The sequence below is a fragment of the Micromys minutus genome, assembly GCF_963924665.1.
Source record: "Micromys minutus genome assembly, chromosome: 1".
Lineage (NCBI taxonomy): Eukaryota > Metazoa > Chordata > Mammalia > Rodentia > Muridae > Micromys > Micromys minutus.
Window position 1 is genome coordinate 122,604,465 of NC_137969.1, and position 27,994 is coordinate 122,632,458.

General features: G+C 46.6%; 2 protein-coding genes across 4 annotated transcripts in view; one reads left to right on the forward strand and one right to left on the reverse strand.

The window, feature by feature from the left end:
• Positions 1-10,173, forward strand: part of NSUN7 (NOP2/Sun RNA methyltransferase family member 7) — a gene marked incomplete at both ends in the record, with an annotated part of 48,423 nt that extends 38,250 nt beyond the window's left edge. The window contains 3 exons of the mRNA XM_080942261.1: positions 7,079-7,202; positions 7,637-8,242; positions 10,129-10,173. Coding sequence (XP_080798387.1) covers positions 7,079-7,202; positions 7,637-8,242; positions 10,129-10,173 — 775 coding nt within the window. The remainder of the gene's footprint in view (positions 1-7,078; positions 7,203-7,636; positions 8,243-10,128) is intronic.
• Positions 10,174-11,506: 1,333 nt separating this feature from the next.
• The window catches only part of APBB2 (amyloid beta precursor protein binding family B member 2), a 294,663-nt gene continuing 278,175 nt past the window's right edge, over positions 11,507-27,994 (reverse strand). For 2 of the 3 annotated variants that reach the window (XM_080916433.1, XM_080916432.1), the window contains exons 12-17: positions 25,364-25,478; positions 24,273-24,360; positions 23,084-23,167; positions 21,501-21,616; positions 19,981-20,160; positions 11,507-14,901 (exon numbers count right to left, since the gene is read on the reverse strand). In XM_080916433.1, coding sequence (XP_080772559.1) covers positions 14,734-14,901; positions 19,981-20,160; positions 21,501-21,616; positions 23,084-23,167; positions 24,273-24,360; positions 25,364-25,478 — 751 coding nt within the window. In that variant the 3' untranslated portion in view covers positions 11,507-14,733. The remainder of the gene's footprint in view (positions 14,902-19,980; positions 20,161-21,500; positions 21,617-23,083; positions 23,168-24,272; positions 24,361-25,363; positions 25,479-27,994) is intronic. The other variant, XM_080916434.1, reaches the window with a different exon arrangement.

Here is a 27,994-nt window from a genome sequence, read left to right on the forward strand (position 1 = left end):
TCTATTGTTTTGAGGAAACGCCATGAACAAATAGAGAAAGGGCTGATCTGACTTAACTTGAACATCATTACCTAGCCCATCACTGAAGGAAGTCAGGGCAGGAACCAGGGAGCAGGAGCTGATGCAGAGGTCACAGGGGGACGCTCATCATTACTGACTTGCCCATCGTGGTTTGTTTAGCCTCCTTCCTTATAGAACCCAGGATTTACAGAGCTCAGGGATTTACACCACTCACAAAGCTGAGCCCTTCTCCTTCACTGGCTAAGAAAATGTCCTATAGTTGATTCTTATGGAGGCATTTTCTCAATTAAGTTCCCTCTTTTCAGATGACTCCAGTTTATGTCAAGTTGACAGAAAAGTAGCCAGGACAATTGACCCCTTGTCAACTTGACATACAAATGTATCACTGTTAGGTCATAACCCTTCCGTTCTTGTTCATCCATTTCACACATGAATACCAATATTACAATATTAACATTAAATTTTAAAAGTTCCAGGGTCATTAAAATTTTAAACATTTAAAAATTAATCTCTAAAATATTCAGATTCTTTAAAATATTTGGTCTCTTTTAAAATCCTTGTAAAACTCCAAAATCTCTATAAAAGTTAAAGCTCAAGTAAAATCAAAATTAAATACTTTCTCACTTCAAGAAGGAAGAACCAGGACACAGTCACAATCCAAACAAAGCAAAACGAAGCTCCAACAGTGTGAATAACTCAATGTCCAACATTCTTGGTCTCACTCACATCCCGGCTACTCCAAGGGGCTTGGGTCACTTCTCCAGTCCATCCTCTGCTGCACACAGAGCTTGTCCTCTAAGCTCAGCCCAGGCTCCACTCCGCTGCTGCTGCCACCTTGGCTATCGTCCCATAGTGCCAGCATCACCAAAATGCTAGGGTCTAGGGTCCATCTGCTGCAACTGAGCCGCATCTACAAGAACAGCCTCTCCCAGGCTCTCTTCCTAGTGTCAAGCCTCAGCTACTCTCATGACCCCTTCAGAAACAGAAGTACTTGAGTGACTACCAAGTTCTGCTGCCAGCAGTAAGCTGCCCTGAATCCCAGCTTCTGTGTACTGACTCTCAGAAGATACTTTCCACAAGATTTCACCTCAGTTCATGCTGCAGTCTTCTCAGTCACCACTGCCCTCTCAGCCCCAGCTGACCATCCATTGTCTCAGTGAAGCAAAGGGTTCGGCCTTTGGTCTTCTGTTAATCACAGGTGATTCTTCAGCCCAGATAACCAGAACCACAGAATCTTAATTCAAAATAGTAAATATGCAAGGGCCTGTGGCCTTCGTTGTCTACATTTCTCCCAGTACTCTTTTTTTTCCTCCCAGGTTTCTACAGAGCAGTTCATCAAAGCTTTGAATACTTAATGGATTTTCCAGCTCAAACTTTCAAAATCCCTCCACAACCCTCCCCCCAAAACATGGTCAGGTCTGACATAGCAATACCACACTATTTCGGTTCCAATTTCTACCCTATTTGGAGTTTCTATTGCTGTGCTGAAAGATGACTGAAAGCAAGAGGGGAGGAAGTAATTTATTTGATGTATACTTCCACATCATTGTCCACCACTGGAGGAAGTTAGGGCAGGAACTCCAAAAGGGCAGGAACCAGGAGGCAGCAGCTGGTGCAGAGGCCATGGGGGGGTACTGCTTACTGGCTTGCTAATCCTGCTTTCTTATAGAACTTAGGACCATCAGCCTAGAGATAGTACTACCCACAATGGTCTTGGCCCTCGCTCCCTCCCCCCCATCAATCACTAATTAAGTAAATGTCCTACAACTGGATCTTATGAAGGCATTTTCTCAATTAAGGGCCCCTCCTTTTAGATGACTCTAGCTTGTGCCAAGTTTACATGAAACTAGCCAGCATAATAATTGTTGGTAGTCAACCACATATTCTGAGAGTCCAGAGTATCATAGTAGCTAAATTAAATTACCATCTACTGACAAAGTATTTAGATCTACAATAAGCTTTGATATTTGATTTGTGGAAAAACAATAAACTTATGACTTGCTTTATAAAACTAGCCTTCATTTTCAAAATCAAATTTACCTTGTCAAAGAAGTCTTATTTTATTCTTCAATTCAAATGACCATGTTAATATGATTTTGTGGCTTATAAACTTTAACCTAATATACACAGAAATAAAGATTAAACATAAGTAGAGGAAATAACAAGAATGCATAGAAGAAACTCTGTCTTTAGGGAGTGATTGAGAAAAACGGAAGAGATCTCAGCTAGAACCTGGCTCATCACCGGGCATCAATGTGCCTATGACAGTCCGTGAGCTTCGGACACCCAACCTCTCCAATCCGGAAGGGAAGACGTAATGAATAGTAACAACTCCTCCTCTTGCATTTCTGAAGCTAGGTTAGGGGGACATGCTTATGAAAGTGGGCATCTTGGTGGGCATTTTACAATGCCAACCAGAGAGAAAAGTAGAAAGAGGAAGAATGAGGTCTGTTGTTCAAGAACAACGCTTTGCAGACTCTAACACCATCTTAAAAAATCCCAACCTTGGGTTGGAGAGATAGCCCAGGGGTTAAGAGTGCTCAGCAGTCACGAACATCAGGATTCAGATCTCAGCAATCATAGAACAAGCCCAGTATTGTGCACACCTGTGCAGAAACACACTCGATCATGCACACACACACACACCCAATCAAGTAAAAAGTGTTTGAAAAAGTCTTTCCTAAAGCTGGGATCCCTGTAATCCTAGCTCAGAGAACTTCGCCCAAGCTCAGCTATGGTATGAGAGAATTCAGCCTAACTTGGTCCCTATGTGGTCCTACGTTTACCTCCCTAGAGAGGTAAATCTTGTATTAAACAAGATAAGTAAGTGACCGGTCAGAGACAAAGGGCACTGTGAGTGGAGAGGAGGCAAATGTGGGTGTAATACAGAGTATTTCATGTTATTGCTTATTTTTTCTTATTCTATTCTTGCGCCCCCTCCTGTCCTGGAGACTGGACCTAGGGTTTCACGCTTGTACTCACCGTTAGGAAAGAGACGAAGAGAGTGGCCGGGACCAAGGAAAGAAAAGATGTTCCGGGTTTCAGCACCACTGTTAGGAAAAAGACGAAGAGAGCTGGGGGGGGGGGTGTGTGTGCTCCATGGAGGTGGGGCAAGGCCTGGGGGCAAGGGGGATGCCTCTGGAGGACCCATGTTGGGAATCCCTTCCCCCTGAGGGACAGTATAGTACAGAATAGTTTATTCAGGGCATGGGGAGGGGAGTTAGGAGGGTAATAGGGGGAGAGAGACAGAGAGAGAGAGAGAGAGAGAGAGAGAGAGAGAGAGAGAGAGAGAGAGAGAGGGAGGGAGGGAGGAATAGAGAAGTAGAGGCTGCCCATGCGCACATGGAGAGAGAGGGGGAAAGGGAATGGGGAGAGGAGGGGCAAGTGGGGGAGAGCAAAGAGCAGGAACACAAGAGACCAAGAGAAAGAGAGAGAGGAGGGGGGCAAAATGTCGGAGACCAGCTCGGGCAAACAACTTGGGTCCCCCAGAGCCAGAGCGAGGATTGAAAGAAGAAAGACAAGTTAGTTAAACTTGCAACATGACTTTGGCTGGACTTGAGGCCTAAGCCCCAGGGCCAAAGCGAAGCTTGGTTTAATCTCTTTTTAAATCATTTTAATTACATGCAAAAAGGTAACATAGGTTCTGAGACAGGGATCAATAGAGATAACAATGATCCTGTAAACATCTTACTGGAGTACAGGTGAAAAGGTCAGAGACAAAAATGGATACTGCTGTGCCTACATTCTGAAATCCGCCCTGCCCTGAGCTGCATTCCTAAGGATATTGCCTGGAGCTTCAAATACGAAAGTACTTCCCTATGCCACATTCTTAAAAGCCCTGCCCTCCGAACTTCAGAGTAGAAGTACTTCCTTATAGCCTTATTCTTCAGAGTCTGCCTAGAACTACAGAAGACAATGTGCTTGGTACTAGCCCTTACAGGGCGTAGCACAGAAGCCAGATTCCTGATTTGGCCAGCCCCAAGGTGTCCTGGGATGATATTAATATTAATATTACTCCACCATCAACTGATCAGAGATGCCAAAAATTCTCTCCACAGCAAACAGCCCCTTTTATAGGATCAGGTAACTGGGGCGGAGCATACTTGGCTGTTGCCAAGTAACTGTGGGATGGGGTTTACAAAATCCCTACACTCACCCCACTCCCTTAGCATTTCCTTTAAAAATGGTTTGTTTTTATTAAAATTTTGAACTTTTTCCTTTACAGATTTTTCCTCATGCATGGTTCTGGAAATCCAAAGTCCTAGAGAAGGTGTGGGTGGTGTAGTTCCTCGTAGAGCCTGTGGTGGAGAAGGCTCCAGGCTTTTGGTAGTAGCTGACATCTGAGTCGCTTCTGCATCCACACAGACACTACCCTGTGCTTGGTTGTGTTTCTTCTTCCAAGAACTCACTACTAGATTTAGTGTTCTAACTCCAAGTGAGTCTGTTCTCCAGCAAGGGCTCCTCTTGAGGTTTGAGTGGACTTAAACTTTGGCAGGGGAGGCAGCGTTGCCTTCATACCACACCACACCACACCACACCACACCACACCACACCACACCACACCACATCACAGTCTATTGTGTGGTTTCCCAGCATTTACCCTTCTTCTTTGCAAAAGACACTTGCTCCACACAGCATCTCCCACGGTCTTTATCCATTCCAAGAGCAATTATAAATCCACTTTCTCATATAATTCCAACTTTAAAAAAATCCCAAATGACACTGGGTGTGATAATATTTTATAGTTAAAGAAATAGGCTATCAACTGGAATTCCAAAACCATTTTTGTGGGGATAACTTCTGAAAGATGTCTTGTCTAATCTTATCTATGAATTTTTACAATGGCTATGAGGATACATGACTATAGCTAATATAATAAATAGAATTCAAACAACTGTCTATTGAATAATGTGTCAGATACTCTACTAGGTACCAGCAATTTATCAGTGAACCAAAACTAAGAATCTTCCTGTTTATGTTTGGAGACGATAATTCTACATTGATAGCAAGAACTGGTTTCGCTGAGTGTTCTTTATACATAAGTGAATGAAACTTTAAAGGTAATTTCTATTTGCACAGAGAACATACACAGACTGGTTAAGCGTCCCACATACAAGATGGCCGGGAACAAAAGCACTCCAGAGTTTGTATATTTGTAGAGTTTGGAATATTTGTACATACATGAAGTACTGGGGTAGGGACGGAAGACAAGTCTGTGCACAAAGTTCACCCACTCTTCCTATGCATCGTATACAGAAGGCTGAGGGTAATTTTTGACAGTATTTTAATGTACTAGTGTTTTGAGTGTTATTCAACAACTGAAGTCAGATGTGGAATTTTCTACTTGTGGTATCCTGTCAGATTAAAAACAGCTGGCTAGGAGTGGTAGAACTCTGGAAGCAAAGACATCTGAGTTTGAGGCCAGCCTGGTCTATGTGGTTCTAAGCTAGCCAGGGCTGCTGTACTGGCTGGTTTTGTGTCAACTTGACACAAGCTGGAGTTATCACAGAGAAAGGAGCCTCAGTTGAGAAATGCCTCCATGATATCCAGCTGTAAGGCATTTTCTCAACTAGTGATCAAAGGGGGGGGAGGGCCCAGCCCATTGTGGGTGGAGCCATCCCTGGGCTGGTAGACCTGGGTTCTATAAGAAAGCAGGCTGAGCAATGTTGCAGTAAATATTAAAAATGGAAAGGCTTGTCTCTTTATCAGCCCCGAGGTCTCACTCCATGGGCACAGCTTCTAGCATGGAGCGGGTGCATGGACTCTGTTGCTTGGTCCCAGCCTCCCCACCCCCCATCTCACTTCAACAGCACGACACGGCGCCCTTGGAGTGAGACCGAGGGGGCCAATAAAGAGATAAGCAATTCCTTTTTAAATATTTACTGCAACATAGCAAGCCAGGGGAAGCAAGCCAGTAAGTAACATCCCTCCATGGCCTCTGCATCAGCTCCTGCTTCCTGACCTGCTTGGGTTCCAGTCCTGACTTCCTTTGGTGATACACAGCAGTGTGGAAGTGTGAGCTGAATAAACCCCTTTCCTCCCCAACTTGCTTCCTGGTCATGATGTTTGTGCAGGAATAGAAATCCTAGCTAAGACAGCTGCATAGTGAGACCCTGTCTCAAAAAACAAAGAAAGACACAAAAGATGGATTTGTGTACACAGTAAGTTTCAGGTGATCTGTCGAGGGTGTGTGCCTCAGTACTGGTCGGCTGGCTGTAAGAGGAACAACTGGCCTAGAGTAAGTTTCAACTATTACCTGCTGTAACAGGCTCTACAGTAAGCCATTAGAGGTCACGTATGTCTACCCCTTTCCCAAGTGACATTACTTATTCACTGCTGTACCTGTCACACAGGAACACCTGCTGAACACAGGGTGATTTTCAGGTTGTTGATGATATTTTAAAAAAAATTTTAAAAATAACCTTGTTATTAAATGAGAAACTAAATTTCAAAAAGAAAATTATAAACATTAATAACTCAAGTTTTTCTATTTGTGTTAGAAAGTCTTATACACTTTTCTTTTGTAACACAAGCTCTTGTGTAGCTTAGGCTGGTCTCAGACTCACTATGTAGTTGAGAATGACCTTGGAGTGTGTATGTGTGTGTGTGTGTATGTGTGTTGTGTTGAACTTTGTGTGTGTCCACACGCACATTAATGCGCCCATGCGTGCACGCACCATAGAGTAAATGTGATGGTCAGAGGCTACCTTGGGAGCTGGTGGTTCTCTATGTGTGTCCGGGATCGAACACAGGTCACAGATTTGTGCGTTTACCTGCTAAACCTCTCACCAGTCCCACTGTTTGGTTTGTTGCTAGTTTATTTTGATAGTACATTAATCCTTAGAGATTTTGGACATATAAATTATGAGCTAATATAAAATATTGAGCCTTCAATTTAAAATCGGGGTTGGGGGGAGGCAGCATCAGAATGCTTTCTTATTTGAGTTTCTTTTCCCTTAAGTGATTGATAAACCAGGAAAGAGAGTTTAGGAGCGCCCCCTTCCTCGAGTGTATGAAGAGCTGTCTTAACCATTGAACGCTTCTCTTCCCACTGCAGACTCAGCCCTCCCGTTCTCCCACTGTGCTCCTTAAAAGAGATACAACTGTCTACGGACAGATTTTTCAGATTGGAACCATGTGATATCACCAATGGCTGTTTTCTTTCTATCTTAACAAGAGAGGTAAGAAAGTGGAGAACTCCTGATCCCTGACATACTTTGGAACTGAAAATAACCAACTCCCATCGATAGGGATCCACTTTGAGACCATTTGGCAGGGGCGTGATTGAATTTCACAAGTAGCTGAAGGGCAAGAACGGGAATACCGCGGTGTGGCAAACAGTCTCCACTCTCCATGGTCCCCTCAGTGTCCCTCCTTGACTTGCCTTCCACTCCCACCTCTCCCAGAAGTCTGCCAGGAGTTCTTCCCTAGCCCAGAAGGAACAAGCAGCAGGTTCGTGTGAGGGCTGTAAATGGGCAACTAAGAAAAGGTTATTTGCTGGGGCTTCTGAGTTATGTTAGGAACCGAGGCCTAAAACCATTTACTTTAATACGCTTCCATTTCCACTCAGCGACGGTGACCCCCTCCTACACTAACCTGCCTGCTTTCATTACAGCGAGACCCATCGGAGACCGTGTCAGTGAAAGACGTGCTGGCCCGGGCAGCTGCCAAAGGTCTACTGGAGGGGGTTGAGGTTGGGAAGGCATTAAAACGGGACAAGAAGAGGAAAAAACCAAAAGCGCCACTGGCCAAAGCCTCTCACCATGAGGACCTACTCCATGACCATTTGGCAGTGGCTTCTTCTGATAACAGCAGCATCCAAATGAAGATCGCCGAGTTTCTGCAGCGAGAAAGCAAAGCCAGTGCTGCAGTGAAAACACCTCTCCCAGCCAAAACTACGCTTCAAGTGGGCTCCCCTCAAGTGAGCGCTTTGCAAGTGAGCCCTTTGCAAGTGAGCCCTTTGCAAGTGAGCCCTTTGCAAGTGGGCACTTCCTCCCAGATCAGAAAGCCCAGCAAGCCTTTATCGACCCCGCTGGCGAGGAATGCTTCCAGGCCAGTAGAAAGGCGGGCACATTTTGGGAGACCTCGACCAGAAGGCAGAGTAATTCCTCTGAAACCCGTGGAAATCATTTTGCCTCCAGTGATGTTCCCATTGAGTCCCCAGGGGCCCAGGTTTCAGCTGCCAGCCACCCAATTTTATTACCGCTTCATTGGATCAAAGGTTGGTTTACCCGGCCATCTTACATCATCAATACCCAGAAGAAAGGAGAAGGTTAAGGAGAGCGCACCTTCCTCCCTCATCAGGCACCCTAGACCATGGCTTTGACTGTGTGGCCCTTGTGACGGGGTGGCTGGGCTTTGTCCCTGTTTAGACACTGTTCCACAAGATGCTGGTGCTTTTGGTCACTTAGTATCTCTGATGCAATATAACCTCCGGAGAGAGGACGGAGACAGATGAGGGCGAACACTGGAGGGGCTGAGTGAGCTAAGCTAAAGCTTCGTTAGCTCAGCGCTAATAACCTGTTTTAGGAAGCTCAGTTGCAGACTGGATCAGCTGTTAGATCTTGTCTCTCTGGGGCGGTCTTACACAAGGGCGGAGCATGGCTGTCTTACCTTTAGGGAACCCAGGATCCCTTCCAGCAGGCTGATGTGCAGGCCTCACTGAGACACAAAGGCTGCTGTTCTTCCCAGCCTGCTCCAGCTCTAGCCAGGAACCTGGGACTGCTCCTTAGCTAGGCAGTTACTGTAGCCAAAACCTCTTGCATCCCAATGAGGCCAGCCTTGTCCTTAAGCATCCCACTGTTGCTGAGACAGGACATGTCAGGAGGCTCTCTAGTCGACTGAACTTTGGGTAGAGTAGGAAGCACAAGAAATCCCAAGTACCAGATGTGCAGTCCAGATGTTCATTCAGGAAAGAAAGGTTTCTGGAGACTCTCCAGAATCCGGAGTAGATTAAGCATTATAGTCCTTCCCCTCTGTTTCTGCCAAACATTGTTGGAAAAGGGACAGTGAGCAAGACTCCACCCAAGGATTCAATTCTGAGAACGGTCTGTCGAACAGAAGCGACATATGATTGGAGAAACTCAGAGGTTTCTGATTGTAGGCAAAGATCTGGTGGCACGGTACAAGTCACTTCGGTGGCACACAGAGACCAAACCTTGGTAACTCATTTCTGACGCACAATTAGAATCTACTGTGGCACCATGTTCTTTGCATTGAGTGTCAATGACTCTTAGCTCTATTAACCATTGCCTATTAACACTGACATGATTGTCATTTCTGGGTCTGATTTTTGTTTTCATCATGGCGACAGAAATTGTTTGACATTAAATAAAGTTGTGATTACAATTCCTAGTTTTTTTTTTTTTTAAAGTTCAGGCACATGCAGTTTGAATGTAAAGTTTTACCTTGAGAATCCAACAGCACAGAACTGTGAGTTCTAAATGCTTCAGTCAGGACTCCCGCAGACTGGGGTCTGCCTCAGCCCCAGTGGTCTTTTTATTATTGTTGTCTCACTGGAGGTGGGAAGGACTGAGGATTGGTGGGTTTGGCTTTCATAGTACAGTTTTATTTTAGCTAAAGATTTATATTTTCCATTAAAATCTGAGTGAAGAAAACAAGTCTTGTACTTTAAGAGGTTTGCAATTATATGCCAGAGTACTTTTGCTGGTTGATTCTTTAAAGCACAGAATGTTGAGGGAAGGGGTACGAGAGCTCCCCGTTCCAGCCTAGTGTGAGCTGCACAGTAGATCCTGTCTGGGCCCCACTTAGCACGTACCGGGTGCTACTTTCTATCCCAGTCTGTAAGTAAGTCACAAGCCCGCACTGCTCCCAGTGCTTAGCTATCTTACCAACACACAAACTACGCATCTCTTTGAATGTGTTTTGGGGACCTAATCTACCACTGCACAGAGAGGAGCTGCCATTTCACCCCGAAAACCTTCACCCTAACATCCGTTTTCTGGGTTAGCTCTTTGCTCCATAGAGGGTTAGGGTATTTTCTAGTCTATACCAGCATGTGGTTTCTGTCACCACACGGGTATCTCCTAATATATACTTGGCACTAAGTCTTCTCTGCACATTCACGGAGCCTCTGCTCTTCTTTAGGAACCTTCTAGGGAGGACAGGAGCAATAATTTCCTGATAAAGTAAGAAGAAAACCAAGATAAAAGCAACGTAAGAGTTCTAGTGAGGACGGCCAAGCACGCTGTCTTTAACTGGTACTTCACCTTCTTGATCTTTAAGTGTTGGCAAAATAAAAAAACCATCAAACTACTATAGCATTCAAATACTGCAGTAACGATTCATATTTTTATTGACTTCGTGGTGCTGGGGGTTGAACCCAGAGCCTTGCCCAAGCAAATTCATATTTTCTACCTGAAACTATTTACTGGTGTAAACCCTCTGAAAGGAGGGAACGTTGTCCTTTGAGAGTTGTCTTTAATATGTAAGAGAAGGTGGGGTGTGGTGGCATACATCTGTAATCCCTGAACACAGGAGGCTGGGGCAGGAGGATTGCCAGGAGTTCAAGACCAGTCTGGGTTATCTCATGAGACCTATCTCAAAGACCAGACAACATAACAACACAGCGAATGAACAAAACTTGGGTTCATACTTTTAATTATTTGTCTCTTGTATGTCAGGGAGTTAAAACAGACCCAGTTGGCTTTCTAGTTATCGACTTTCATTTTGGATTTATGGATTCCCACCCCTCTGTTCCTCAATCTTATAAGAATGAAAGGCAGACTGTGTGTATCTCTGTGTTAAAATACCTTAATCCTAAAATTGTTTACCAAAAATCTCTAGCTGCTGACAAGATAGGTTTCAGTGTTCTTTACTGACTAAAAATGTTAAAGTAACTACCTCCTAATTCTTACTAGGTGGGGAAGCACACTCACCAACAGAAGCAGAGCCTTCCATTAGGAAAGTGATTTAAAAAAAAAAAAGGTTTAACTTGAAGTCAGAATAATACAGCAAATAAAATTACGGTAGAGACACTAAATTTTTATGTGCTTCTTATGAATGTGGCCAGGCTGTGGGATTGACAAGTCAACGACTTTATGCAGCTACTTTATTCCCAGGACATTTTACATGTGAGTGTGTAAATTTGGTCACAGGAAACAACAACACAAAGAGCCAAGATGTCCTTTCAGGAGGACGTGGCTGATGTGGCTCCCTGGCGATGTCCTCAAGGCTTGACGTGACAACCTTTCCTCCCATCCTTTCCAGGGACTAAACTCAGATTCCTGCACACGTGGTGCAGGAGCTGCCCACAGGGCTACACCACCAGTATGCCGAAACAAGTCCATTTACTTCCTTACTGGCTATAAACACATCAGAGGTTAGGTTAAGCCGGGCCAACCAGAGAGCTTTTGGTTTCATTAAACTGTGCTAACGGCAGGGACACACGTGGTGGTCTGAAGTCTTGTGTTGAAATGCTCAGAGTATGTGTCATACACAAAGGGGAATTTTGGGGCCACAAGTTAAGAGGCCCAGTTTTGAATAGTTTGCTTGTGTCCTCCTCAAACACCTAAAGTGGGTTTAGAAAAGAAAGTAGCAGTGCCAACAGCTGCATTGCCAAAAATTTGCTTTAATGGAAATGGGTCTAATGTCCCTTCATGCAGTAAGACAGACAGACAGACAAATAAAACAGTGGCTCTAATGAGCTACGAACGGCCTTAAGTCCAGGTGGAAACAAAGGGCACGTGGCTCTGTGTGTGTATTTCTGATGAAATCAGACATGTTGTGAAGGACATAAAAAACGGAGCACCGCACAGTGCCTTAGTCTACAAAGTGAAGGTCTTCGCCCAATGGCATGCGGCTACCCCCTTGCGGATTCCAAGGAGCACGCAGACAAGGCGGCAAGGGCATATCCATCTAGCGGCTCTCAAAAAATAAAAGGAACTTTAAGCATTTTGCCTTCTCTTCTACAGATTCCAACAGAAGTGTGACTGCAAATCATTACAAAACCACCTTTTAGGTGATGGTATAGTTCACTGAGTTACTTACGTAAAGACCTGGATACACGGACATCATACCCAGTACAGATAATACAGTAACAAATAATGCAGTATATTTCAGTAAAAATACAATAAATAAAATAAAAATATTTCAGGCTGTATTTAACAGGTTAATTAAAAAAAAAAAAGATAAGACACTCAAGGCATTGTGAACATGGCAGCCTGTTTACCGAATCACAAATATAAAGAATGCATAGGTAACCGAAGTATCACAAAGACCTCAGATCAAACACTGGCATTCTCTCACAGACAAATACAAACATACTTTCATACATACTTTATGGCCATGGCAGAAAGTGTCTGAACATATTGTTTAACATAATTAATTTTACAAAAAAAAAATCAACCTGCACTTAGCACGCAAAGCTATTCTCAGAATGTGTGCAGTAAAAGCATTTCACATGTAAAATTCATCTTACTGCATCCTAAAATTGCATATATAAATCAGTTTGCTACTTAAAGCTAGCTCAGTCTTCTTGACTCTAAAATCAAACAAACAAACAAACAAACAAACAAACAAACAAACGTATGCCTTAAAAAAAGGGGTGTGTGGGGGGGTAGAGACTGCCTATAGAAATGCAGATTTCTTCAGAGCATTGAAGCCTAGGGCCCTAAAACATTCTGCTGTGGAGATCAAGGTAAGACCAGGATGAAGGGATGCTGAACAGTTTTTCTCTGGGCACAATAAGGTTCTCGGTCTGTACCAATGTCTCAGATGGCACCTGTTATGTCAGCTAGTGTACAAGCCAGCACCAAGGGTAACACCTTTCTCAAGTAACATCACTTTTACAACGAACAATTGCAGCTTCGGTGTCACTCCATCATGGCCTGCGGTGGTAAACACCACAGGTGGGAATGTTCCCAACACAGGTCACAAAAACCTCTGGAGAGTCTGACCAGGCTGCTGAGGACCCTATGACACGTTTGGGAAACACAGTCCGGGACTGTGTGAGAAAGGACAATGCTCTTACGGCGCCACCGGGTGGAGAAAATTTATACTTTCCCACCTCTCTCGGGAATTCAGACATTGCCTGACAGAATTCTTTCTGTTCACTGTGTGGCCCAGAGTCATTTGTGAAGGGGTCCTCCTGATTGCACGGAGGAGCTGTAAAGTAAAAGTTTGGAGATGTGGCTCTCATGAACTTTGGTGGCATCCTAAGCCATTTCTTTAGCTTCTGGCGCTCTGTGTTCTGATTTCTTCAGTGAGTTTAGAGCCTTTCCTACCATGTAAGGCTCAAGTATGATAACACTGTGCGGTCTGTTCTAACAGGTACAGAACAGAGTTTTAAAAAAAGTATTTTATAATGATATTGGTTTTGACATTAAAAGTAAACAACAGCAATAAGATGGGCGACTTCCTTGTAAAATCACAGTGTCGACAAGAGTCTAAACATGTGTGTGTGTGTGTGTGTGTGTGTGTGTGTGTGTGTGTGTTCATGGTTAGGTTCCTTAGCTACGTGAAAACCAAGGCAGGAAAATGATATGTGGGAGACACTGTAAGGAAATCCATTCTTTCTGCTCTGATCGGAAAAAAAAATTAAATCATAAAAAGTAAAATGGGAAAAGTTTAAAAACACGTCTAGTCAAGTCACAAATTTCTAACATTAAGCACATAAATTCAGGAAAATCACAACCTAAGATTTGTTGCCATGGACAATACGTAATGGGTGGACAGCTTCCTGGACAAAGAGCACAGAGAAAGGCTGGGGCAGCGAGGGGGTCCCAGGAGAACGCTTATCCAGAACTATCAGGAATCACACAGTGGAGACTGAAAATAACAGTGTGTGACAGATATAAATGACATTTCCTCAACTCTAAATTGCATATTAGCTCGGTATCAAACTAAGGATGGAAACTGTAGGAATATTTCATTTTCCGGGTGAGGGTTGAGAATGGCCATAGTACATTTCAATTCTCTAGCTGCATTGAACAATGTAAGGCAGAAGTTTGAAATATGTTCCATCCAAAATGCACCATGACTCCGTTAATCTCTCTCTTTTAAATAACCAGTCTGAAAACCATCTGAAAAGAAAGGCTTTTTTTTTTTTTTTTGCTTGATTTTAATTCCTCAATTTCAGTTTTCTATCAACTTTAAAGTTCTCCTCTGCCCAGCACCCCACACAGCTGCAGACGTGAACTGGTGTCCATGTGACAAAGAGCTTGTGGAGGAAAATGGGTTGCTGTTGCACCGACACCAACGGCCAAGTTTTATCAACCAACAGGGTCACTGTTTCTACAGCAACTCACTGGTGCCTGTTACTCGGGATCCAAATGTTTTAAAAGCTGAAATCAGGGCAAAGTGCTGAGGGACCCTAAGGTGGCCTGTGACAGGTCCACTCAAGAGGACAGCAAAATGATGGGCACCGTTCATCCAAGGACGCAGTGTTAGTTGTCCTGGGAGGTTGTGGCCACACTCTTCTGTGTGTGTGAGGGAAGTCCTGTTCGCGATATTTACAAGAGAACCCTCCACTGCTCATAGCGTAACTTACAGGGAAAAAAAAAAAATCATGCTTCTTTTCGTATCACATGATGGCGGCAAGACGAAGTCACATGCTTGTCTAACACTGTCTGGTTGGAGATAAATTCTCTGGAGACAAAGCATCAGCAGCTGAGTGGAAGGCCAGGTGTTGGCTTCTTTAGTGTAGCTATTTGATCCTCAGGTAATAGTGACAGACCCCCGAGTCCCGGGCTGCTAGGGTGTCTCTGTGACAGGCCGCTTCTGTTTCAAAGTGTCAATGAGAGATAAGACCCCTCGTTTCACATTGGTCGTGACTCTCCGGGTCACTGAATCCGCTGGCGGGGGTGGGGGTCGGACTTTCTGCGAAGGTGGCCTGGCTACCAAGCACTTCTGATATCGCAACTGGAAGGAAAGAGGAGAACAGCATTTTAGGTGATGTTTCTTCCTGGTTATTGTGTGTGTGATTCACTACCAATACTTGGACTCTCAAAAGTTAATGGCCTCGCTTCTACGTATAAATCTAGTTCACCACCACCACCACCACCAGGGGTACTAACACCACTAATCATCATCACCACCACCACCGTTACCATAGTTACCACCGTTACTACTGGTCCAGGCCCCTGCATGTACAAGGCAAGTAAGTGCTCTAGCGAGGAGCACACCCACGGTCCAGATTCCGGTCCTCCTCAGTGAGAGATGTTTCGCTCTTCTCATCCCTTTTCCCACCCAGAGCTCACTACCCGCAGCTAACCATGTGAAAAGGGTTACTACACAGTTGAATGTTCACTGAAGTCTTCACCAGACACATACACACAGGTATGTACTCAGGCTGTGGCACGGGAGAGGGCGGAGTGTGCGTGCCAGACTTGGTAGCTTGTGCGCCCTAGGTACCCGGTCTTTAAGATTTTTCTACCCTCTGTTTTTTATTTCATTTTATTACAAAGAGGTTGAGAATTATAAAGCAACCTTGTAGAAAGCCTACGGTAGGCCTGGCAACACGTATTTGTCCCTGTTCCCTACTTTGGTACAAAATGTACTGTGATTTCAGTGTATATTTTATGGTCAAGTCTGAACCCTAACAGATTTAAAAAACAAAAATCTTCATTAGCATAGGCAACATGGGCATATTTAGCCTTCAGAAATACAACCTAGGCCTGGTGAGATGGCTCATTAGGAGGAGGCACTTGGTGTTGAAACTCGAGTTTGACCCCCAGGAACCTGCAGCAGAGAGAAAGGACTTCCCAGGGCTGCTCACTGACCTCCACATGAACAGACTGTGCACCCGGACTCTCTCTCTCTCCCTCTCTCTCTCTCTCTCTCATACACACACACAAATTAAATATACATTAACATACATAAAAACATACTAAATAAAAATTAGTAGCCCACTTGCTTTTGTACTAGCACAAAGTTAAGTAGTTCTCCAAGTTGGGTAAAAAGGACGAGGTTTATCGTTTCTTTCTCATCTAAAATGACCGACAGTTCCTCTTCAAACGTCAGTTAACCACCAACAGGCTCCTTAGCGAGGTTAAAGCTGCTTCTCCGTCACACGCGTCCAACAGCCCAGGAAAGATGGACATGGGGTTTCCATGTTCGCCCGGATCCTCAGATAACCGGTTCTTTCCACCCAATAAGGAAGCATGGCTTCCCACATGTCTGCCCTGTCCAGGGGATCTTGCTAAGTCTGTGTCACCAGCCACACACTTCTAGAGTATAGGTTGATTATCACACACGTGTGGCAACACTGAACCCTGGACTTGAAACTTCAATCAGTGCTTTTTGCATGTATGGAGGGAATCAGAATGACACGGGGCTGATGAAATCCATAAAGGATCCACCTGTGACATTTGACATTTCGCTAAGGTGTCTTCACTCCAGTCTATACGAGACTGCTGCAAACTATGCCTTAAAAGCAAATTCAGAGGAGTGTGTCACCGCCGTGTATCTCGTCCTGGGGATCAGGGTGTGAGTGCTCGGGATGGAGAGCCTCGTGGGTGTGCAGGACGGGGAGAGCTGGAGTGTGGTGGGAGCCTGGATTGTACTCAAGTGCCTCATTCTGCATGGCTGGGGCTGCTCCAGCCGGTTGTATTAATAACATTTTTTTTTATTATTAAAAAAAAAGTGTTTCCAAGTAGAAAAATGAGTCCAGGAGTTTGGAAAAAACAAAACTGTAGCCGCTGGTAAAACTAATTAGCTAGCTGTCATTAGCATTTAAAATGTATAATTAAGAGCGAAAGCCATTCATTTTAGGCCCTAACCATCTGTTATGCTCCATTTCGATTTTGTAAAATATCTAGGTTTTTGCTCCATTGAAATAGTACTTGTTTATCTCCTGCAGCCCTTCCCCCAGGTCTACACCTGGATCCCAGACTCACCTCAGCGCCTGCACTCCCTGATTCCTCTCCTGCTCCCCCCCTGCTCCCCTCCCTGCTCCCCTCCCTGCTCCCCTCCCCTGCTCCCCCCTGCTCCTCTCCCCTGCTCCCCTCCCCTGTTCCTCTCCCCTGCTCCCCTCCCCTGCTCCCCTCCCTGCTCCTCTCCCCTGCTCCCCTCCCTGTTCCTCTCCCCTGCTCCCCTCCCTGCTCCCCTCCCTGCTCCCCTCCCTGCTCCCCTCCCCAGCTCTCCTCCCCTGTTCCTCTCCCCTGCTCCCCTCCCTGCTCCTCTCCCCTGCTCCCCTCCCTGTTCCTCTCCCCTGCTCCCCTCCCTGCTCCCCTCCCTGCTCCCCTCCCCTGCTCCCCTCCCTGTTCCTCTCCCCTGCTCCCCTCCCTGCTCTCCTCCCCGTTCCTCTCCTCTGCTCCTCTCCCCTGCTCCCCTCCCCTCAGGCCTGCCCTTTGAAACCCAGGCTTAGAATCCCAGACCCACAGCACGTACAGAAAATACTCCTCTAGCCATGAACCAGTGAGTGGGAAAACAGACAGGGTGAGAACTCCAGGTCCATTTCTCTCCCTCTCTTCCCGTCAGGTCAATAGTGTCTTAGAGATAAAGAAAGAAGTGTGTGTGTGTGTGTGTGTGTGTGTGTGTGTGTGAGTATGGTCTGAGTGTATGTATATGTTGTGTGTGAATATGTGTGAGTGTAAGTATGTGTGTACTTGTGTTTGTATGTGAGTGTGGTGTGAGTGTATGTAAATGTGTATGTACATGTGTGAGTGTGTATGTGTGTGTAGTTTGTGCTACAGTACACATATGGAAGTCAGAGGACAACTTGTAGGACTTGGATCTTTTCTAGTATGGGCTCCAGGGCTCAAAATTCGGTCATCAGGTTTAGAGGTGAGTGCCTTTGCCTGCTGGGCCATCTCACTGGGCTCAAACCCATAAGCCAATGTGCTCTTCCCGTGTTCCGTTTATCTCTGCCCTCCCTCCATTCCCCCATGTAAACATTTAAAAAATAACCATTTTGGCCTTTTGTATGAACACTTAAAGCATGAATGCCCCCTTTCTTTCTTAGCCGCTTGAGAATTGACTCCATGAAGACTGCCTTTAAATACCTGACCAACTGTCTACTTCTGAGGAAAGAACGGCCATCAACGCCCTTCCTTCTGGGAAGGCAACAGTAACCAAGCCAGGGATTTAGGAAAAGCAGCCAGAATGTACGAAACGTACAAAACCACACCAGATGTCGCTTTCTTGTCTGGATTCAGAACTCATTCTGGTGACGGTGCGGCAACTAGCTTTGGTGTGATTTATGATTCTTTGGACTATGCAAGGAAAAAGAAGCCCAGGCACAGCCCTGCAAAACACAGCCTGTTGAGAAGAAAACGACAACAAGAAAACCTCAACCTCGAGGGGATGGGAAATGAGCAATGCAGGAGGCACTGGGGAGGCCAGCAGCCTTGGGAGAGGAGGGGTCTGTCAGGGTGGATCGAACCTTTACAGAAAGAACTAGAAGATTGCAAAGACTTAAAAAAAAATATGTGTAGACTGAAGAGACAAGGTGTGTCTGATGAGGCCCAATCCCCCAAATACAACAACCGCCCCCCACTCAAATACACTGTAGACAATAGGCAATTTTCAATGCCCTTCTCACTGAACCACACTGCCTTACGTGTGGTCTGTCATTCACATAAATGTCATTATGATATGTGTGGATTCCCTTAGCAAAGAAAGTGGGCACACTGTCCCCACCCTAAACTAACCAAGATTGCAGAGCAGCCAGTGTCTGCCCTTAGACAACCCCTGGACAGACTTTCACTGCTCCTCTGTCTAATCCCTTCTCAGCCTGTGCACTCTCCTCTCTGTCAGGAGCTCTTTCCACACTCCTGTGGGGTTTTGGGATTTCGAGTCTCTCCCACTGTATCTCAGCCCCCGGATCAGGGCTCACACTTGGGCTTTCTAGGGTCTGTGCAGCCCAGGGGGACAGCAGAGGAGACTCTGTCACCCCCATGTTAGGAAGTGCCTCATCAGATCACTGCCTCCTGCTGACAAACCTTGTCTCTTCAGTCTACACTGGTTGAAGGGCCCTTGGATTGATCACCACACCTCAATTATTAGTTAAACCCACACCCTCACTAAGAAAGATCACCTGAAAGATGGATGCTCTTCCCTTTCAAGGGTCTACTATTTTAAAACCCACATATGAGCCGGAAGTGCTAAGTTCCATTGCTTAGAAGGCTGTGGCATCGGCTTGCTGACTTTGAAGCCAGTCTAGACTACAGGGAGTGTTCCAGGCCAGCCTGGGTACTGTGAACCTTGATCTCAAAACACCAAACCTGAACCCCCAAAACTCCCAAAGCAAGGCACTGCCAATCCCTACTTCACACATCTTCTCTGGAAAGAGCCAAACTTCAGCAGTCTTTCACCACAGCACAGGGTCCTGTTTCTCCCACCAGTTCCACCGACCGACACCACCATCACTTGGGCTCGGGCTCTGGTGCCCGCCTTTGCTCTGGCCATTACGTTTTTCAGTGTGTGCCATGTAAGGTACCCAGAGAACATCTGCTCAATAAAGATATGTTTTTGTCTTGAATCAGATTCACTGTAAAGTTCCCTAGCCCAGCATCATGGGGCTGGTCCTGTTTGCCTCTTCCTGATGCTACATCTGGTCTTACCTCACAAAGAAATAAACAATCCCTAATCACTGAATAGGGCTGTTGTAAAAATTAAGAGTAAATAATAAATAGATAATAATATCAATGTGCTGAAAACCACAGGAAATAAAAATCAACTTGTTAATTATTATATTTTAAATCCTGAGTTGAAGGTAGACTTTGATAACTCACACATGACCAGCATTTCTTGGTTGCATAGTAAAATTAATTTGAAGTCCAGAACATGTGACCCTTCAATCTTATCAGTTCTTTACCGGACCCTGCTTCCTGAGATGCGCTCTGCTGGTCATTAGGAATTCTGCCCACAGAAAGGAGAGTGGGACAAAGTCCGGGGCTTTAGGGGTTTACCCTATCCTCTTAAATCAGGTTTCTGTTCTAACTTACAGCATGTAGGACAGCAAGGTGGGGTGGGTACACACCGGATGGGCTCACTCACCATGCAGGCAGCCTGGACGGCTTCCGACACATTGGCTGCATTAGGCTCACACCAGAACACATGGCACTCAAAGCGCTGGTTCCCAGTGTCCATGATGAAGGCAAATGTATGGACGTCCTTCCCGACGCCCATGAAGGACAGAAACCGCACTCGGCACTCCACCAAGACCTCCTCTTCATTCTGTGAGAGACACCCGTTCAGCACCAGACAGCAGTCAGCAAAGACTTCACACCTTAAGCACCTCATAGAAACCCAGCCCAGCAGGACCTGCATCTTAGCAGAAAGGCGACTCTTGGCTTAAGTGGTCAGAGAAGTCACCACTGCTATGGGTGTCTACAAACTGCTCAAAGCAAGTCACTCAGTGGCTCAAGACCTCTGTTTAGGCAAATCTTGAGGGCCCAGAAGAAAAAAGATTCAATTCTTTCTCCATAGGTTTTCTTACTCAAGTGAAACAGTGCACCAAATTATGTGTAACGCCATAGGAGACAAAATGCTGCCTAATCAACACATTTGTCTAATCACCCCGCCTCCCACTTCTCCACCCACAAGGCAGGAGAGAGATGTGTGTGGAATTCATTCCATAGCTGACACCCACTGCAACAGCCACCGGCAATTTGGGAGTTTAGTAACCAGAGCCTGAAAACTGGCGTTCAACTCCCAACATCCTGACTTGTTAAATATTCAGGAATGAGACACATTTCACAGGCAGACTGCTCTGGTGGGAGACGTCAGGAGGTATGCAGGACTCAGAATTTGGGAGACAGGATGAGAACAAAGGGGTGTGAGGGAGAACTGCACTGGCCACGGCAGTGGGAAGGAAACAGCAACGTCTGCAGGAGTGGAGAGACAGTTCAGCCTGGGCAGAGAGGCAGGCAAGCTGGGGAGAATTCTGCCCACTGCTATGGGGTCAAGTGGCAGAAGCCAGGACATGCTTATGACCTGAGGTCTTTTCCCCATAGTGCATCATGCATCTTTGTAAGGTAGGCTGGAGTCAGATCACCTGGCTTTAAAAGCTTGGCCCTGTGCCTCTGATGTGATCTTAGACAAATGAATTTGTTCAGTTACCACAAGGGGACAATTCAGGTTGAGACTAATGCTGTCCTTTCAGGATGATCTCATCTCCATAATGTATAAGTCACTGGGCTTCCCTACCAGAAGCAACATTTGCACCCGACCCCCGAGAGCATGGCCCAATCCACACTGGAACCATACTAACAAAACCAAGATCCACAGTAAGCCAAGGCTAGTGCTATGCGATCTCCTCAGACAGAGTCAAGCTCTGAAGGAAAAGAGGAAGACAGGATTGGGGTATCAGGAGGGAAGGATCCAGGTCCCAAGGAAGGCACAATTAGATACAGACAAAGCCCCGGATCTTCTATAAACATAGGCCACCTTGATTACATGGCAGTACAAACCCTAAGAGGTCTAGCTTTGACTCAGTCTCCGAGTCTTATGAAAGTACATTGTATCCAAGACCTCCCTGTAGCCCAGGTTAGCCCACCCCTTCTCCAGCTCCCCACCTTTTCGTTGATGACTGTCACAGTGGCATCTGCCACGTTCATGTTCACTGAAGGCCAGTCTTCCTTGCTGGATGACGTCATAAGACTTTCTATGGCACTGTTCAGGGTATCCATGCCTACAGATGGAAAGGATGATTGGATATAGGTCCAGAGAGTCATGAGCTTCTCCAGGGATCCAGTGCATGCATATGTATGCATGTATGTATGTATATATTATGTATGTGCATATACATGGGGGGCGGGTCATGGGGGTGTGAGTGTTTTGGTGGGTCCTGTCTATGAGACCATGACACCCCAACCTCAAACCTGCTCCAAAGATTCCTCACTGCAGGGTGTTGCCTCTGAAGGCCCGGGAACGGAGAGCCAACAGGAGCCAGCATCTACCACAGTCCCTTCATCACATTTGACATTTAACCAGGCCGAGGTAGATGGTCCCTTTACAGACACATTGCATGCTCTCCAGTGGGCTCCTTTGCTAGTTGTAGAACAAACACCTTTAGAACAAATTAAATCTGTTTATTGTGTGGTGTAAGTGTGTGTGTGTGGGGGGTATATGACATAGTATGTGTGTGTATGTCAGAGGACAATTTTCGAGAGTCAAGTCTCTCCTTCCACCAATTGGGTTCTGAGACTTGAACTCATGCTGGCAGGCTTGTCTGCCCAGAAGTAACAAGTTTATTGTGATGTAACTCACATGCGTTCACTCTTTCTCAAGCATGCACCCCACCCAATGGTTTTCAATAATTCAGTGCAGTCCTCAGATCAACTTTCGAATATGCTCATCATATTCGAAACTTTTAGGGACCACTCTCCATGTTCCCCATAGCTTAACCTCAAAGCAACACCTTACTATTTCTAGAGACATGCCTACTCTTAGCATTTCATGTTAAGAATCCCCCACAGAGGACTTATTATTTTTTTTTGAAGGGTGACTTATTTTGTTTATCTTATTGTTTTCAATGTGGTGTGTTTCAGTAATTTCTGACCTTTTTTTTTTCTTGCCATATGAAATTCCATTCTCTGAGGGTATTCATTACGACCTTTAACCCTTTGAGGAACTGCTGAGTTGCTTCCCAGAGATCTTTCTGTCTTATTCCCAGTGGAGCATGGGCCTCTTCCAGACAGGGAGACACTATAGCTCTCAGCCTTGTGAGCAAAGGAGCAACGTGGTTCCTGCCACCTAGATGGGACCTGAACACTGGAGACCCCAATTCTGAGTTCTAGAGGACAGACACGGGCTCCATCAGTGTTTCCTTCCTGTCCCTAGGTCGTAAGAGGCAGGAGTCAGACCCAAAGATGGAGGCCCACTGGAGAACAGCAGGGCACTTTAGAGTCTCGGGCTGCCCATCCCTAGAAAGCTGGGAAGATGGGAAATCCAACTCTGTCCCCTTAGGATCCCTGCGTGCTGGGATCACATGTCAAACTAGGCTTTTCTACCACTGCCCATGCGATCAGGACACATATGTGTCCTGACTGTGATGGCCCAGAGGCATGAGTCCAGATGCGGAGAGGAATGATACGGTGGCCACGCAATCATGGATAAAGGGCTCTCCTGTCTGAAAAGCTTGCAAAGTTTTACCTACCGACAGGTCTGTCTACAGGTAACATGCCCAGGTACTGCACGTGGAACTTCTGCACCAGCTCCGTCTTTGGTGTTGGAAAATCTACTGCAGGGAACAAAGGCAGCGTGTTTCTCAGTAGGTCAGGAGACAGTGAAAACCAGTCATGAGCTTGGCATCTGCACTCTCAGATGGTCTGTGAGGACAGCATTCCTCTACTGGATGGCGGGGTTTTATCAGTCTAAACCCTACTGACCTCTCTTTCACAGTGAAACGCTTTGGAGAACAAAGACCGGGTATGGTAAGTCTTTCTTGTGCTGAGAATCAGCTTTTTGTGTTGTTTGTTAGGTGTGTCTGGTGCCCAGAGAAAGTGTAATCACAAAGAGTACAATCAAAAACACGTGAGAAATAATGTAGTTCCCAGGCTATGAACCTAAATATTTTAAACTAGTGAGCCCTTACCCCAGGGCTAGACACGAGTTAAGAAAAACAAACGCAAAACAAAACACTCTGCTGACAACAGTCTGGAATTGTTCAACAGAAAGACAGAACAAGCGCCCTTGTGTACCGACAAAAGCATCTCTGTCCCCTGGAGGGCCTGGAGCACAGCCCAGCTTTCCCTCCACCCAGGAACAGCGCCCAGGCTGGCTCCTGCCCCAGCTTCAACCTCCCAAATTCTAGAAACTAGATTCTAGGTTGGGGGCCACCGTGCCTGATTTTCAGACATACATATTTTATGTGTATGAATAATTGCTGGTCTGCATGTGTGAACCAGGGGTATGAGGTGACTGTGGAGGCCAGAAGAGGGTTACATATAGCACTCCAGGAGAGTAGCTATGCAGGTGCTAAGAATGGAAACTGGGTATTCTGTAAGAGAGGCTTATGCCATCTCTCCAGCCCTTGAAACACCAACGAAGATGCACAACCCTGCGGTTTTGCCAGGCTGGCCAGAACCACAGAGGAGGAAGGGGGAAGAGAAGGGGGAGGAGAAAGGGGGAAAGGACGGAAAGGGAGAAAGGAGGAGGGGGAGGAGGAGGGAGAGGAGGGAGAAGAGGAAGAGGGGAAGGAAGATGGGGAGGGAGAGAGGAGGAGGAAGGGGAGAGAGGGAGAGAAGAGGAGGGAGAGGAAAGAGAAGAGGAAGAGGGGAAGGAAGATAGGGAGGGAGAGGAGGAGGAGTCAGTCACAGTCGAAGTTGCAGTCACTGCAGACCTACCTTGCAAAGGAACATCGAGACTCATATTGGTCCTCTCCTGTAAGGAGCTGCAGGCCAGGGCTTTGGCATTCTTCCGTTCAGCCATAATCTAGACATCAAATGAAAGTGCAGCTTGGGCTCACGGTTACAGACCTAGCGTTGCTGCCTGCCCTCTTTCCCTGCCAGGCTCTGCACTAAACAGGAACTTTCCCTTCAGCCACCTCCCTTCCCGGGAGTAAGAGTTCCCTTAAGTGTTTAGAACTGCCTTCTTCCATCTGCTGGTTCTCCCCTCTTTTGCTGAGGACAACCCATGCACCTTGTGGGGGCACCTGGACCTTCTGTCTCCTGCGCTCAGGGAGCAGAGAGTAACACACCTTCCTGCCACTGGCCCGTGCCGACTTCCATACTCTTTCCAGGCTCCAGAGACACAGTGCAGGGTTCAAATCCCACCACTGCCCTTACTAGCTCTGACCTTGCTTAATTAAGTAAGCTTCCCTTCTGGGTCTCGTTCCCGTCACTGAATTTATGTCAAAGCGCAGCTGTGTGGATTAAATGAGTATTAAATGAATCCAGAGGGCTCAAAAATGTCAGCCACTGCCGTCAGAGTCTTCCGGGTAGTCTCTCTTCCGTGGGGGACACTACGGTCACTGAGCAAAGGCATCACACTCTCTGCTCTTGTCCTCTACCAAGGAGTTATACCGTCATGTGGATTTGGGAATTGAAAGAAGCCTGGTCACCAGTTGCCTTACAAGTAACTCACTTTCAATCCCAGCCCGAGATTTTCATGGCAAGGTTGGAAAAGTCATTTTTCTAGGTTTGCAACTTAGAGGTGATCCTACATACATAGGGAGAAAGCACAGGTTACCCACAATACTCTGCCATCTTGGGAGGGTCTCGGGCATCCAAGGATACAAGTGGGTGACCCTGATGGATCTGTGACCGATGGCCTGGACTTGGAAGGCCCACGACACATTAATGACAGGGCCTGAGCCTGCTTCTTCCTGAGTTTGGTTTCACAGGCAGCACCGCCCCTGCCCTCTTGGGTGTCTCATCTGCTCAGACGGTAAAGGAAACGTGGAGGTAGGCTCTGCCCGTGCCCTGATCCGTCTTACCTTGGAACAGATTTCGTGGAGACTTGTGGCAATGGCTTTTGCTGGTGTGTCACAGCGAAACACATGGCATTTCAGAATCCTTGTGTCTCTGTCTCTCGCCACGTAAGCAAAGTCCCTGGACAAAGAAAAGTTACCAGAGTATTAGGAAAGGGAGCCTTCCGCCAACACGCCTTCTAGTTGTGTGAATGTTAATTGAGCTCACAGCCAGCGTGTCAGTGGTGAACTGTGGATGCAGATTAAACACCAAACCCAAAACAGCAGCTATGGAACGGCAGGAGCAGACTGTTAGAGATGGGCTGCTGTATGACATGACAGGGTCTTCTAAACCCAGACCCTTGAACTTTGGGGGCGGGGGGGGGAAAGGGGGACAACACGCAGACTGAACACGGAATTCTGCAGGAGGCGTCTGCACAGAGAGGACACTGAGACAACGGATGTGGAATTGGGAAGGATGAGAACCACAGAGGGATACAGTGGCAGACAGCTGGGCAGCAGAAGTTAAACAATGGGCTGATGTGTGTACGTGTGCATGTGTGCATGGAGGATGGGCTAGCCCCACAGCTGCCTGAGGAAGTTGATAGGCAATCAGCTGGAGCCCCACAGCACACAGATCCTGTGGCTGGAATACTACCAAAGGCACTGAGACTCTGCTGAACAGCCACACTTTAGCCTGGGGGCAAGGCTGACCTCCGGTGTTATAAATCTGGTTTGTTCAAGCAAGTGGCCTATGCTGGATGCTGTATATTTTTACTGACACCCACTGTGGCATTACTTGGCTTCAAAACAACCATGCCATGCAATTAAGTTTCTTGCTGTTATTCATGGAGACAGTGGTTCTCCAGAGAAGGAGTAAAAATGTCTCACTGTATAGCCCAGGCTGGCCCTAAACTCCAATCTTCCTGCCTAATTTCTCAAGTTCTGAGACCGTAAGGCACGAGCTACCCCACACCATATATCTAGTTTAAAAAAAAAAAAAAAACTTTAAAAAAGATATACTCTACTTGTAATTATATGCATTATGTGGGTGTGTATAAGTGTGTGCAGGTGCCTCCCTGAGGCCACGGGCACCAGAGCTTCCTGATGCTGGAGTTGCAGCTGTTGCAAGGGATGCTGGGAGCCCAGCTCAGGTCCTCTGTAAGAGCAGCAGACACTCTTAACTGCTGAGCCACCTCCCCAGCCTGTCTGTGGGACGTGGTCCAGGCTGGCCAAAACATAAGAGCAATTCTCTTGCCCACCCCCACAAGTGCTGGGATAAAAGGTGTGAGCTACCCTGCAGGTCACATTGCTTCTCTTAACACAAGAACTGGTGCTGGTTTCATGGATGACCTCATGAAGCTTTAGCCACAAATATGGCCCCAGGCTGAAAAAAGGGTGACTAGCTAAAGGAGTTGGCAAGCCTTGGAGTTGGTCCTAAACAGGGGCTCCAGACTAGGCCATCCCTGCCTGCCTACCTCACAGGTGCTACCCTCAGCCTGCCATTGCCTACCCTCAGCATCTGTCCTAAGTGTCACCTGCTCCTTCAGTGACCATCTCAGCTGGCATCCCCCATGCTGCTCGAATCAAGTTTCCCTAGCCTGCCAGCTAGAGTCCCATACCCAATCTCAGTGTTACGGCCTAGCTCACCACCTGGACATCTCCTGATGACCAGTACTCAGCATCCCAGGACGTTCTTATCCCTGCCTTTGTTTACCCTGACTCTACTGCCACAGCTGGGCTCAGCAGTGCTTCCCCACCCCCAGGTTCCCCATATATACTAGACTCTCAGTGGGCCTCTTGCATGTCTGAGAAGCTCTGTGAAGACTTCTTCTGAAGAAGCTTGTGCCTTATTCCCAATGCCTAGTCTCGGCCTGACCGTGTCAGAAATGTGTAATGTTTGTGGACTGAAGCACAAATCTACTCCACATGTCTGTACTGCCTATTGGGGATGGTGGCGTGGAACTGGGTGAAGGATGGGTCTCGGGAAGGAGTTATAGATTTGCAGGGGTGGGTAGACTTTGAGAGGCATGCATGGTCTTTCTCCACATTCTGGTCTCAAGCGCTATCAAGGGAACACACAACCTAAAAAAGCAACAGTTCACTTCTGGAGGCTGCTCAAGGGAAGCCTCGTACTTGGCTGCCTCCCCAAGCTCCCGCATTCCCCAGATGACTGGTACAGTAAGGCGCGTAATGTCTTACAACCCTTCTCCTTGCAACTCTGGTCTGGCTACTGTTTCCAAGGCCAGATCTCTCTGGATGCCCCGAGATTATGCACAGAAAGTGCAAGCCTCCTCGTCTGGATTTTAAGAGCTGAGGAACAGCTGTGCCATCTTTTCCACATCATTTCTTCTATCGAGGTCTCCCCCCTCTCTCTTCTGAAGAGGGCCCCCGTGACTCCGTTCTGCGGTATCTTCCCTCATTTGGTGACCGTCGGCCCTCCCTGCACTGTCTGGAGCTTAGTCTACCCAGCACATCCGTTCCTGAGGCCTGCCTGACCCTCTGGCCCACGAGGCCTTGCTGGTTTAAATTTCCGACAGGAAGGACCAGCTAGTAGGGTATCAGATGTAGGCAGACTAGCTTCAGGTTCATTCCTGGTTCTGCTTAGCAAAGACCCCTAACCGCCAAATCTTCAAGCCAAAACTTTTTGAGTGGTGA